General features: G+C 45.7%; 1 protein-coding gene across 4 annotated transcripts in view; it reads right to left on the bottom strand.

The window, feature by feature from the left end:
- LOC114466999 (tumor necrosis factor receptor superfamily member 14-like) overlaps positions 1 to 12862 on the bottom strand; it is a 72323-nt gene that overhangs the window by 712 nt on the left and 58749 nt on the right. For 3 of the 4 annotated variants that reach the window (XM_028452937.1, XM_028452935.1, XM_028452936.1), the window contains 3 exons: positions 11593 to 11751; positions 1716 to 1803; positions 1433 to 1637 (listed from right to left, as the gene is read on the bottom strand). In XM_028452937.1, coding sequence (XP_028308738.1) covers positions 1433 to 1637; positions 1716 to 1803; positions 11593 to 11751 — 452 coding nt within the window. The remainder of the gene's footprint in view (positions 1 to 1432; positions 1638 to 1715; positions 1804 to 11592; positions 11752 to 12862) is intronic. The other variant, XM_028452940.1, reaches the window with a different exon arrangement.

The raw sequence follows: 12862 nt of genomic DNA, 5'->3' as shown, positions 1-12862 counted from the left end.
AGGACAGTAGAGGCGGCCGCTATGAACCACCCAAAGAAAAAAAACTCACTGGACCTATGATTCACCTAAATGACCTATTTTAAGTTCAAAAAGGCACATTTTGCCGAAAGGTGATTGATTTGCATGTATGAATATTCAGGGTGATTATCATTCTCTCTCTCTCTCTCTCTCTCTCTCTCAAGTACCTCTCTGTTAGCACTCTGTGCTAATGCTACGTAAGCCTATGCAGCGAGACCCGACATCCCTCGTGAACTGTGGAAATGACGAGGATGTCGTGCGGAGATGTTTTCGGATTCGTGGCTCACAGCGCTAACACCTGACTTGATTGTGGAAGTGAACAGCTTCCAATTTTTACGCAGTGACGGGGCGACAGAGAGCAGTTAGCAGAACGGAGGGAGTCTGGCTGTATTTGTGAATGATACATGGTGTAATCCGGGGCACATCACTATCAAGGTGCAGTTTTGTAATAAGGACAATGATGTGTGTGTCCCTGTGGAGGAAGAAGATGTTCAGCCGCTGAGAGGATGAAGGTCCACCTTCACATTATAAAACAGTGTTTGTCTAACTTAAAATCACAATAGCCGCTTAAATATCCATGTGTTTTACTGTAATCTGCAGTTTTTTGGCTGAAAACAATAACAAGAGTGTGTGCATAGCAAAAGATAATCGCTAGTGATCAGCTGTTGTGTGTGTGGTCAGCATCTACAGACAAGCCTTCTCATGAATATGCATAAGTCGGCCGCAAATCAGCCCATTTTTAGAATTGCTATAAAAGTGGCTTTTCAGAGGGCTAAAACTCCAGAAAACAGGTTTGTTTGGGAAAATAAACCCGGTTCTTAGAACAAATGGAGATGGGTGAAAAAAAAGCATAATACTGGATCTTTAAAAACATAAAACGTTGTTTACTGTGACCAGAAGATAAACAAGGACTTTTTAATCCTCCTCTGAAACCTCACACAGCCACAACCCTTGAGCGTAATAGCGACCAATTGCATAGCGATGTGTTCCCTTGATGCAGAGGTGCTGTTGGCCAACCACTGCGTCACGTTGACGCCGTACCCACGGCACAGGTCCTGATGCAGAAACATATATCAGGCTTTATGGGCGAACCTTGACTTCCAAATATAGGGATGCATTTCAATGGATGATATATCAGACTGATTAATCTTATGTACTTTAAAAACGGTTGGCTTTTAACTGTCAAACCAATAACAAATGTTACTCTCCAAAAGTTGTCATACAGATCCTATCTGACCTGAGCTCACCATGAATAGAATTGTTTCCTCCAAATCTTATTCTCATCTTCTCCACTTGATGTTTAATAAATAAAATAAATCAAATCTGTTCTCCACCTCAGCAGTTACAGTCATCACAGCAATAATAGCATCAAATAACCTGGTTAGCTTGATTAAAAGTGTGTAAGAAGACTTACAACTCCAATGATCTGTGTCACTGCATTGTCGCATTTCCATCCCCTCACCCTTAAAACATAGTAGATTAGTGTAGCTCCAAGTAACAGCACAATCATAGAGAAAACAACTACTGTGGTGATGATAAGATTTGTTGTTGGCTCTATACACTCAGAATCAGCCGAAGCATTTCCTGGTTTTACCAGAAGAAGATCCATGTCTTCACACCTAATTCAACAGAGGAAATATGTTACAGATAAAACATCCTCTGCTGCTGAATAATATCTGACACAAAGCTTCTCTTACTTTGTGTGTGGTAGACAAGACATAAAAGATCCATCAGAATATGTTCCATTCCTGCAGGGGGAGCACTCAGTGTCTGTAAAGGTGTTTCCTGCAAAAACATGAAACAACTTGAGTGCACAGCAGAAAGTAATATGAAAAGTGTAACAGTATTAAAGCTGGTTAGCAGGTAGGGAGCTGCACCTGAGTTGTGTGCAGGGGTGTAGCAACATATTTTGGGCTCTGGGTACAAACCATCCCTGATGCTGACGTTGGCACGATGAATGAAGTTCCATCGGCGAGATGTATTATGGAGAGCGTTTGCTCATTAGGCAGTCGTCGCGGAGACATCGATTAAAGATGCTCAGCACGACCTCTCTACAGCTTATATTAACCTTTATTTAGCTCAGATCATTAGATTAGTATATCCATAGTCGAGTTTTATTTAAATCTGATAGGAATATGGCAATATCACAACAACAAAAAAACAATATAGTACCTGTGATGGCCACGGCCACACATTAAAGTTAAGTTACACAGTTATCATTGTTTCTTTGTGTTTCAATTAATGCACTGTCTGTTAATCCTGATTTTTTTTGTTTTTGAGTTACCTGTGGAATGTCTTCCTGGTCTGGAAAAAGATGGTGCAGAGGGCGAAGCTGACTTTTATGCTGAGACACACGCCCACCAGACCAGATCAAGTCATTGAACTCATAGGGGGATTGGGAGTTGTTTATGTTAGATTTAAGTTAGTATATATCATGTTCTCCCCTGTGTGTGTCTGATGGAATATCCAACTCATATATAAGTCTCCCCTTGTGTGTTAGTTGGGGGTTGTGTGGGTTGTGCTAACACCATGCTGTGGAAGATCCTTCTTGGGTAAAATAAAACCCAAATTGTTCAACTGCAAACCTGTTTCCTGTTCCTTGGCTACTTGGTCCACGACATTTGGTGGCAGTGGTGGGATCATCCAGTAAAAGACACCAGGTTTTTTTTGCTGCAGTTTTTTTTCTTCTCTCTTCTCTTCTTCCCACCGTGATTGCATAGTTATGCAGAGAGGTGGGAGAAGTGCAAGAACGGCACACAGAGACAACCAGCCTCAGATGACAGGAACGGAGGCCCTAAATAAGGGTGAGGAAGAAAATTGAACTACTGGAGGGGTGGACAGCACTGAGGGCGAAGGTAAGGAGCCTCCATTATCCGATCTGGTCTCCTTGTTTCGGGCCCATATGAAGCAGCAGGAAGCCCGAGAGGCCAGACAGCTGGAGGAAAATGCCTGACAGGAGCACCGCTCCAGGACACTCCAACACCAGTTCCAACTACTACAGCTGGAAGTACAGGCTCGTACCTCCCCACTCTCAGAGCCTCTGTTAGCAGAGCTTGAACCAGCCAGATCTGGAGCAGCGGTCAGGTGAGCCTGAACAGTCTGTGCCTGAGCATCAGGACATGGCAGCTAATAACTTTCAAATCTCAACCAGTAAGTCGCTGTTTCATGAGCCCAGACTAGAAAGGCTCACAGAGGAAGATGATGTTGAACATTTTTTAATCACCTTCGAACACATTGCACATGCTTGTCGGTGGCAGAAACAGGATTGGGTTTTTCATCTTATTCCTTTGCTCTCTGGCAAAGCTAGGGGAGCATATGTAAATATGGATGTTGATGATTCTCTTGAATATGATAAAGTAAAAATGGCAATTTTGGATAAATATGATATAAATCCAGAGACATATAGATTAAGATTTCGGTCTCTTGAAATACATCCTGATGAAAACCCAAAAGAGCTTTATGCAAGGCTGAAGGAGCTATATGGAAAGTGGATTAACCCCAAAGGTAAAACAACCCATGAAATTGGCGAACTCATCATCTTGGAGCAATACTTCAGAATGCTGTCTCCTGAGTTGCAGGTTTGGATTAAGGAGCGCAATCCGGGGTCTGCAGCTGAGGCTGCCAAGATGGCTGATGTGTTTGTCGCTGCACGGAGGAAAGGTCAGCCATGGAGCTATACAGCATGGGAAAGGAACGACAGTCGCAAATTATTCCCGCAATTTCATCAAGCACCAACCACTGATGTAGGTAGGACCTAACCTGTTTCCTGTTCCTTGGCTACTTGGTCCACGACAGTACCACTAAATAGCTTATTATGTGTGTGTCACAGGATGATAAATGGGCATACAGTATTTTGCACAACTGGTTTGATTGCTTGTGTGTGTGTGCTTTTATTTTGAAGTGTTTCTACTGTTGTGCATTGCTGCGCTTGTTATTTCCTGTTTTAATCACTTGGACCCTCGCACCTGGGGCAGACTGTTTTTCAATCGGCTTTGATCCAATGAGCATAAAGGCTGGGGGCAGACAATTGGCTGGACAGCGGCCTACGGAACGGAGAGGAGCGGGTAACGGGAAGGCACCGGCTGGTTTTGAGAGAGAAGGAGAAGGAACACGGCAGGAGTAGCAGCAGCAGCCTCCGAAGCAACGGCAGCAGCAACAGCGGCAGCCCCCGGAGCAACGGCAGCAGCGCAGCCTCCGAAGCAGCAGCAACAGTGGCGGCAGCAACAGCGGCGGCAGCGGCAGCGGCAGCAACAGCCCCCGAAGCGACGGCAGCGGCGCAGCCTCCGAAGCAGCGGCAGCGAGGCTGTGAAGCGGGGAAGCCAGAGTACGACGCCGATCACAGCAGGCGGGCAGAGTATCTCTGCCCCCGTGTGTAAGTACCGTCTTAGTACTCTTGCGGGATTGACTGCACTTGCTTGTAAACGATTTTGTGAAAGGGGACACCTCACTGCCTCTGGCCTTTTGTCCCAGTGTAGGCTCCGCCATAGAGAAAGTAGAGGAACGGGACTACAATCAAGCTCCGCCAACCATCCCTCTTCCTCACCCTTTGGGATGAACTTTTAATGTTTTAAACCTTTTTTTTGCTGGCGTCATCACCCACGGTGTTATTTTAGATTTTTGCAATAAATTCATTATTAGACCTGTTAAACTGTATCTTTGGTTGATTACACTGCTTGCCTTGTTTAAATTATTCTAAGAGTTCCTAGCCTCTCTTAAAATACTAGGTGGCGTTGTCATCGAGAAGCGGCCACAACTTACATTTTGGCTGTTGTCGACAGGACACAAGCACGAGCAGTGTAACAACCATAGACTTTTTTTTTTTTTTTAATTTTATTTTAAAGTTGTTATACTTGTGTAAAATGATGATGATGCCAATATATCCCGGTGCACCTTGGTTGCCAAAGTTTCATGGGCCAAACAGTGACATTAAGTATGGGGACTGGAAAGAACAAATGTCTGGCATTTTAAATGCACAGGACCTGACTGAACTTAGAAAAACTGAACTGTTATCGGGTGCTTTGGCTGGAGAGGCCAAGTTGCAGATTAATGTGCTAGATGCTAGAGAGAGGGACACAAGTGCTAAAATTTTTACATACCTTGAATCTCTGTATGGCGACAACACTTCAGTCGCTGCGCTTAGGTCTCGTTTTTTTGGTTGTGTCCAGAAACCTAATGAGTCTGTTAAATCTTTCACTCTTCGTTTAAGGGAACTGTATGGCAGGCTGCGGCGGCACAGCCCTGATGACGCACCCTCCGAAAGCAATCTGCAGGACCAAATGCTTCTGGGACTCAGAGAAGGACCATTATCTCAAACCTTCCGAACGTATGTACGCCGAAATCCTGAACTTGAGTTTGCTGCCATACACTGTGAGGCTCTGCTTCTGGAACAGGAGCAGTGTGGACAAGGAGGTATTAATACAACCTGCTCCGCTGCTATGGGTGAATCCCGGCAGTATGCACCGCCTACACCTAGCTGGAGGGAAGCCCTAAAACAAGAAATTCTGAATGACGTTAAGGACCAGATGAAAGGACTTGCTCAAGAAATCATAAATGAAATAAAACCACTCATACAACACTCGGGGCTAGACCATTCCCCTATGCACTACCAACCCAGACAAAGAATTCAAAGTAATCCCAATGAGTGGACTAAAGATGGCAAACCTATATGCAGGCAGTGCAAACAAGCTGGCCATATGTCAAGATTTAGTAGAAATATCTCTAATGCACCGCCTTTAAACTAGCTCCCCCTGCTGCTGAGGCCCAAGCAGTAGGGACAGCCTCTGAAGCTAACCACCAGGGGGCCACCACTCAATTTGTTGGGAAGTGCCCTACCATTGACGTTCGTGTTGGTGGAGTGAAAATGACTGGGTTACTAGACACAGGCTCACAAGTTACACTAATTCAACAAAAAGTCATGGAACAACATTTCTCTCAAATTGAAAAAGGTACATCCCCATTGGTGTTAACTCTTATAGCTGCAAATGGCCTTAGCATACCATACTCTGGTTATGCAATAATGGATTTTGAGGTTGAAGGTGTAAAAATCCCAGAGAAAGGTGTCGTTATTGTGAAAGACAATTGCTCTACGCACCCACTGCTCATTGGAATGAATTTGATCGGTGCGTGTTGGGATGCTGTTTTTAAACATGAGAAGCCAGCTCTCTCCCCCCAGAAATGGAAATCCCAGCAGGCGTGGCGGGAAGCTTTTGCTGTGTGCCGGAGGACCATCGCAACACCACCGGGAGATGGGTTTTTGGGCTACGTTCGACCCGCAGACCATCGGTCGGTTCAGGTACCACCCAAAAGTGAGATGATTATGTGGGGCCGCACATCCATGGGACCTTGGGGGTCTGACTCTTCTGCAGTTCTAGAGGCTATGCCTGAAGCGGGCGCATGGGGAATAGCCAGAACCCTATCTGTTGTGCGCGGAGGGAGGATCCCTGTCCGTATCTGTAACCCCCATTCGTACCCAGTCTCTATAGGACGCTATCAGAAGCTGGGCCGGTTATACCAAGTGGAGGAGGCTGATGTCCAGGGAACCCGTGACCTGAGCCTGACCATGGGCCCGGACGGTGTCGTGGAGGTTGGTGTAGTGGATACCCTGGGCTCCAGCAAAGAGGAACACACGGAGGAGGGGGTGAGCAAGCTCATTGACTGTCCGCATTTGACCGATCAACAACAGCTGGAGCTCAAAACCCTGCTTCAGAAGTGGAAGACGGTGTTTGCTGCAGATGACGAGGATTTCGGGAGGACGGACTTGGTTCAACATCGCATTCACACGGGCGATGCCCCTCCCATCAAAGAAAGGTACCGACCTTTACCACCTTTAATGTACAAAGAGATCAAGACCTTACTTGCAGATATGCTGGAGAAAGGTGTGATACGTGAGAGCTGTAGTCCCTGGGCCGCGCCGATAGTCCTAGTCAGGAAAAAAGATGGTACCTGGAGGTTTTGTGTCGATTATAGGAGAATTAACTCCGTTACCCACAAGGACGCATTTCCACTTCCTCGAATTGAAGAGACTTTGACTAGTTTGACCCGAGCAGAATGGTTCTCCACGCTAGATTTAGCAAGTGGGTACTGGCAGGTTGAGATGGATCCACGAGACCGTGAGAAAACTGCCTTCACTACACCTATGGGCCTTTTTGAGTTTGAACGGATGCCTTTTGGCCTCTGTAATGCACCTGCGACTTTCCAACGATTGATGCAACAGTGCTTAAGTGGTCAGATAACTGAATCCTTGTTGGTGTACCTTGATGATGTAATCATTTACTCCCCTGATTTCTCCTCTCATTTGCAGCATCTGGAGAAAGTTTTTCAGCGATTACGGCAACATGGACTCAAACTTAGAATGGACAAGTGTAAATTGTTTCGGCACGAGGTGAAGTTTCTGGGCCATGTGGTTGACAAGGCGGGGGTAAGACCAGATTCAGACAAAATCTCTGCTGTTCTAGACTGGCCCGCACCGGCTACTGTACGGGAGGTTAGAGCCTTTCTTGGCCTAGCTGGTTACTATAGACGCTTTGTACCAAATTTTGCTAAAATTGCTCGGCCACTAAACGCCCTCTTGACTGGTGTTTCTGTCAAGAATAAATCAGAGATTCCAATCCACTGGACCCCAGAGTGTCAAGCGGCTTTTTCACAGTTGAAAGCTGCCTTGACCCAACCACCAGTCTTGGCCTATGCAGACTTCACCAAGACATTTGCCGTATACACTGATGCGAGCCATCAAGGCCTTGGTGCTGTTTTGGCACAAGCACACGATGGTCGTGAACGTGTGATAGCTTATGCTAGTCGGAGCTTACATCCAACCGAGAGGAATGACGCAAACTACAGCTCATTTAAACTGGAGCTCTTGGCTTTGAAATGGGCCATAACCGAAAAATTCAAAGACTATTTAACCGGAGCCAAGTTTACGGTTTTTACAGACAATAACCCTGTTGCTCATTTACAAACAGCTCGCTTGGGTGCCGTAGAACAACGCTGGGTTGCCCAACTCACCTCCTTCGATTACCAAGTAAAATATCGTGCTGGTCGGGAAAATGCCAATGCTGATGCACTTTCTAGGTTTCCTGCCACCCCCTCCACAGGAGTAAGCTGCGAGGTTGCCCAGCTCACTGCAGCTTTGGAGGCAAATTCTACAACTCCAGAACCAGGCTTGTGCTTAGAGGAGGACTGGAGGACCTTACAAAATGCGGACTATGAAATCCAAACGGTGGCAAGGTACGTGACTGAAAGATCAGTGCCGGATGGGCCGACAAGGCGGGCATTATCGGTAAAAACCCAAAAACTTCTACAACAGTATGATAAACTGCAAATGATGGATGGGCTATTGTGCAGGAGGGTCAAAGACTCTAAAACCTTTGAGATTTGTGTCCAGGTTGTGTGCCCAACTGTTAAGCGCCAGGAAGTGTGGAAAAGGTACCACGAAGCGGCCGCCCACGCAGGAGCTGAAAGGACACTCTCCAGGATACGACAGTTCTTCTACTGGCCAGGCATGGACATGGAGGTGCGTCAGTTCCAACAGGGGTGTGTCGCCTGCAGGTTGCAAAACAGGGCTCAGCCCAGGGCTCCGCTAAACCCTTTTATCGCCACTTTTCCGTTAGAAGTTATAGGCATAGACTACCTGACTCTGGGCAGAGCCACTGACCGCTTCCAAAACATCTTAGTTATGACTGATCAATTTACCCGCTATGCTTGGGCAGTCCCCACAAAGGACCAAACAGCAGAGACTACTGTCCATGCCCTGTGGTCGACTGTAATCCAGGTTTTTGGCTGCCCCGCCAGGTTCCATTCAGACCAGGGCGCTAACTTCGAGTCTGCCCTTGTTCGACAGCTATGTCAGCTCTATGGCATCAGTAGAAGCAGGACCACTCCATACCATCCGGCTGGTAATGGTAGTGTAGAGAGAATGAACCAAACCTTGCTTAATATGTTGCGCTCGCTTGAGGCTGAGAGACAGCATAGATGGCCAGAGTACCTACCTGAACTTTTGGCAGCTTACAACAATACAGTCCATAGCGCTACTGGCTATACGCCTTCCTTTTTAATGTTTGGTCGACACTTGAGACAACCGGTGGACCTAGGTCTAGGTGTGAGCAGACAGCCAGAGACTTATGATTTACAGGGATGGGTTGGAGATCACCATCAAAAGCTCTCTTTTGCCTATAATCTGGTCAGGAAAAACATTGAAAAAGCTGCAAATAATAACAAACAAACCTATGACCGTAGGGCTAACGCCTTGCCCTTAGTCCCCGGTGAGCGAGTGTGGGTGAAAGACAGGAACCGCAAAGGTCAGGGCAAGCTTCACCCAGGCTGGGATTCGGAACCCCATGTAGTGCTAGGCCAGACTGGGGACACTGGCGTTGTATATAAAACTAGGCCCGAGAAAGGGGGGAAAGAAAAGACCCTCCATAGGAACTCCTTGAAACCATGCATTGGACCCATTAACGAGGGCCCCGAACAGGCTGTTGATGCCCCATTAGAGGCTGGGGCACAAGGCCAAGGCCCATATTACTGGTTTTTGCTTGATCCTCCTGTAAACCTGCCGGGGCTGCCACCGAGCCCACGACGCTCAACTAGGTCGAACATTGGGCAGCCACCAGCTCGTTTTAGTCCAGGTGGGGACTAAGGTGACAGGGACTGCCACCCTTAAAGTAGGGGGGGATGTCACAGGATGATAAATGGGCATACAGTATTTTGCACAACTGGTTTGATTGTTTGTGTGTGTGTGCTTTTATTTTGAAGTGTTTCTACTGTTGTGCATTGCTGCGCTTGTTATTTCCTGTTTTAATCACTTGGACCCTCGCACCTGGGGCAGACTGTTTTTCAATCGGCTTTGATCCAATGAGCATAAAGGCTGGGGGCGGACAATTGGCTGGACAGCGGCCTACGGAACGGAGAGGAGCGGGTAACGGGAAGGCACCTGCTGGTTTTGAGAGAGAAGGAGAAGGAACACGGCAGGAGTAGCAGCAGCAGCCTCCGAAGCAACGGCAGCAGCAACAGCGGCAGCCCCCGGAGCAACGGCAGCAGCGCAGCCTCCGAAGCAGCAGCAACAGCGGCGGCAGCGGCAGCGGCAGCAACAGCCCCCGAAGCAGCGGCAGCAACAGCCCCCGAAGCAGCGGCAGCAACAGCCCCCGAAGCGACGGCAGCGGCGCAGCCTCCGAAGCAGCGGCAGCGAGGCTGTGAAGCGGGGAAGCCAGAGTACGACGCCGATCACAGCAGGCGGGCAGAGTATCTCTGCCCCCGTGTGTAAGTACCGTCTTAGTACTCTTGCGGGATTGACTGCACTTGCTTGTAAACGATTTTGTGAAAGGGGACACCTCACTGCCTCTGGCCTTTTGTCCCAGTGTAGGCTCCGCCATAGAGAAAGTAGAGGAACGGGACTACAATCAAGCTCTGCCAACCATCCCTCTTCCTCACCCTTTGGGATGAACTTTTAATGTTTTAAACCTTTTTTTTGCTGGCGTCATCACCCACGGTGTTATTTTAGATTTTTGCAATAAATTCATTATTAGACCTGTTAAACTGTATCTTTGGTTGATTACACTGCTTGCCTTGTTTAAATTATTCTAAGAGTTCCTAGCCTCTCTTAAAATACTAGGTGGCGTTGTCATCGAGAAGCGGCCACAACTTACATGTGGACAAAATAAAGAGACTCAGTTCATGATCATAAATGTATTTTCAGCAGCATAGCACAAGAGCCCCAGCACAAAAACAACTTCATGAAAGTGACATTTTACAGTTCTACAAAGTGGTGTCACCGATTTGGGGGGGAAAAAAACACAAAATGACGCATTAGGAGAGACCTATGCGTGCTATCTGGGATCTTGCTGGACCTCTACTGTAAGTTATGTACACTTTTTTTTTTCGCCAAGAAACTATACTTCATCATACCCATTGCTTGTGTTTTATAAATATGTTCTACTATATTTTCCAGTGCTGCAGCAGAAGCACATACGGGTCGTACCATTTGCACTGTTTTAAAAGGGATGGTAGCTAGGGCCCTGATGCAGCATGAATAATTGTTTTTAGTGCAAAACTGTTCTTAAACAGTTTATTTTCACACAGAGATCTTTTCATTCCAGTATGAATAATCTAAAACATTTTTAAATGCTTCTTCATACTTCGAGACTGACTCAAAAAGCACACAAAATGACAGAAACATGAACAAAAAGACAACAAAAATACTACAGTACATCGCAAAACCACAAAAATACACCAATGGGCTAAAAAAAACAGATAAAATGACAAAAACAAAATGAGTAAAAATTATTAAAAAAAATTACTCCAAAAATACACTTATTACCTGATTGGTCATTACACAGATACATAGAAGTGTTTTTACTCAATTCTAATGTCACGAGAAATACCGGGAACAAACTACCACAAAAAATGGAGTCAAGCCAATCACTGTCCACCTTGTCTGGCAAAAAAGAAACAAAAAATCTCAGTAAGAATGACACCAACACTAGAATTGTATCTAGCATATAAGCTTACTTTTTAAAGAGTTTGGAACTTATAGCTGAAAAGATAAAAATCAAGCCTTTTTGACACCGGGATTAGAAATTCTACCTTGATGACTGATGTAGTATCCTGGCTGACAGTTGCTGTTGTGTTTCTCTGCTGCTGCACAGCTGCCTTCTGTGAAGTCAATGCAGTGGAATCCATCCATTGGTTCACACACTGAGTCAGACTTTGCTGTACACGCTCTCTTTGTTCTAAGACCAGATCCTGTAAACACATCAATTGAATAAATTATTTGAATAAAATCATTCAATCAAATCAATCATTCGATCACTGCTTCTCAACATGTCGAGCTACTGGATTCACCATCAGCCCCCAACAAAAGTTCATGAAGAACTGAATTCCATTTCACAAAGTTATTTATTGTGGCAGGAACATGTTTGTTGGGTGCATTGAGGAAGGCGCGACTCACAGCCAACCGAAAGAAGTGTACAGTTGGACGGAGGGAAGTACGGTATCAGGAGTAGTACTTGGGTTGTGGACAGGTAGATAAAACCTCAGCGATTGCAGCCTGTGACCTGCCCCGGTCTAAAAAAGACGTGGGGGGTTCTTGGTAATGGTGTGGTACTGACGTTGGTTTGTCCCAAACTTTACGGATCTCACTGTCCCCAGGATCGACCTCAAGTGCAAAGTTCCCTCAGATTCAGTCCATTGGACAGAGCAGTGCCAGTGGGCATTTGACTGAGAAAGAAAGACCCTGTGGAGAACGACTTCTCTGCCTGATTGTTCGCTGTTTTTTTTCCTACAGAAAGATGCGTCCAACAGAAGAGTGGGGGCCGTATTGTCCCAGCGGGTACAGGTATGGGTAGGGATGTATATTGATAAGGATTTATCAATTCCGATGCTTTATCAATTCCTGCTTATCGATCTGTTTTTTATCGATTCTCAAATAGGCTGAAAAACAAGTAGTACATGAGTACAGAAAAGAACAGAACCTGGTTTATTAAAATAAATATCAGATTAATGAATACAAATCTTAATTATTCACTACTGAGAATAAACAATACTCAAATGAGTAAAATGAGTCCACAAGTCAAGTGGATATTGGCTTAGGATAATAAATTACCTAATTTTTATCATTATCACACGTTAGTAAGTAAATTTTATTTATATAACACCTTTAATAGATAAAAATCACGGTCCTTTAAGGAAAAAGAAAAAACAATGTTAACACCAAGTTAATAAAAGAGGTTAATTAAAAAGCTTGTCTGTATAAAAGTGTCTTTAGCTTCATTTTAAAAGAGTCAATGGAGTTAGTGCAGCGTAGAGCCAGTGGCAGAGAGTTGTTTAATGTTACCTGCTGTGCTAGTGCTCACAC

Source organism: Gouania willdenowi, chromosome 7 (assembly GCF_900634775.1).
Source record: "Gouania willdenowi chromosome 7, fGouWil2.1, whole genome shotgun sequence".
Taxonomy (NCBI): Eukaryota; Metazoa; Chordata; class Actinopteri; order Blenniiformes; family Gobiesocidae; genus Gouania; species Gouania willdenowi.
This window is presented reverse-complemented; position numbering and strand designations above follow the sequence as displayed.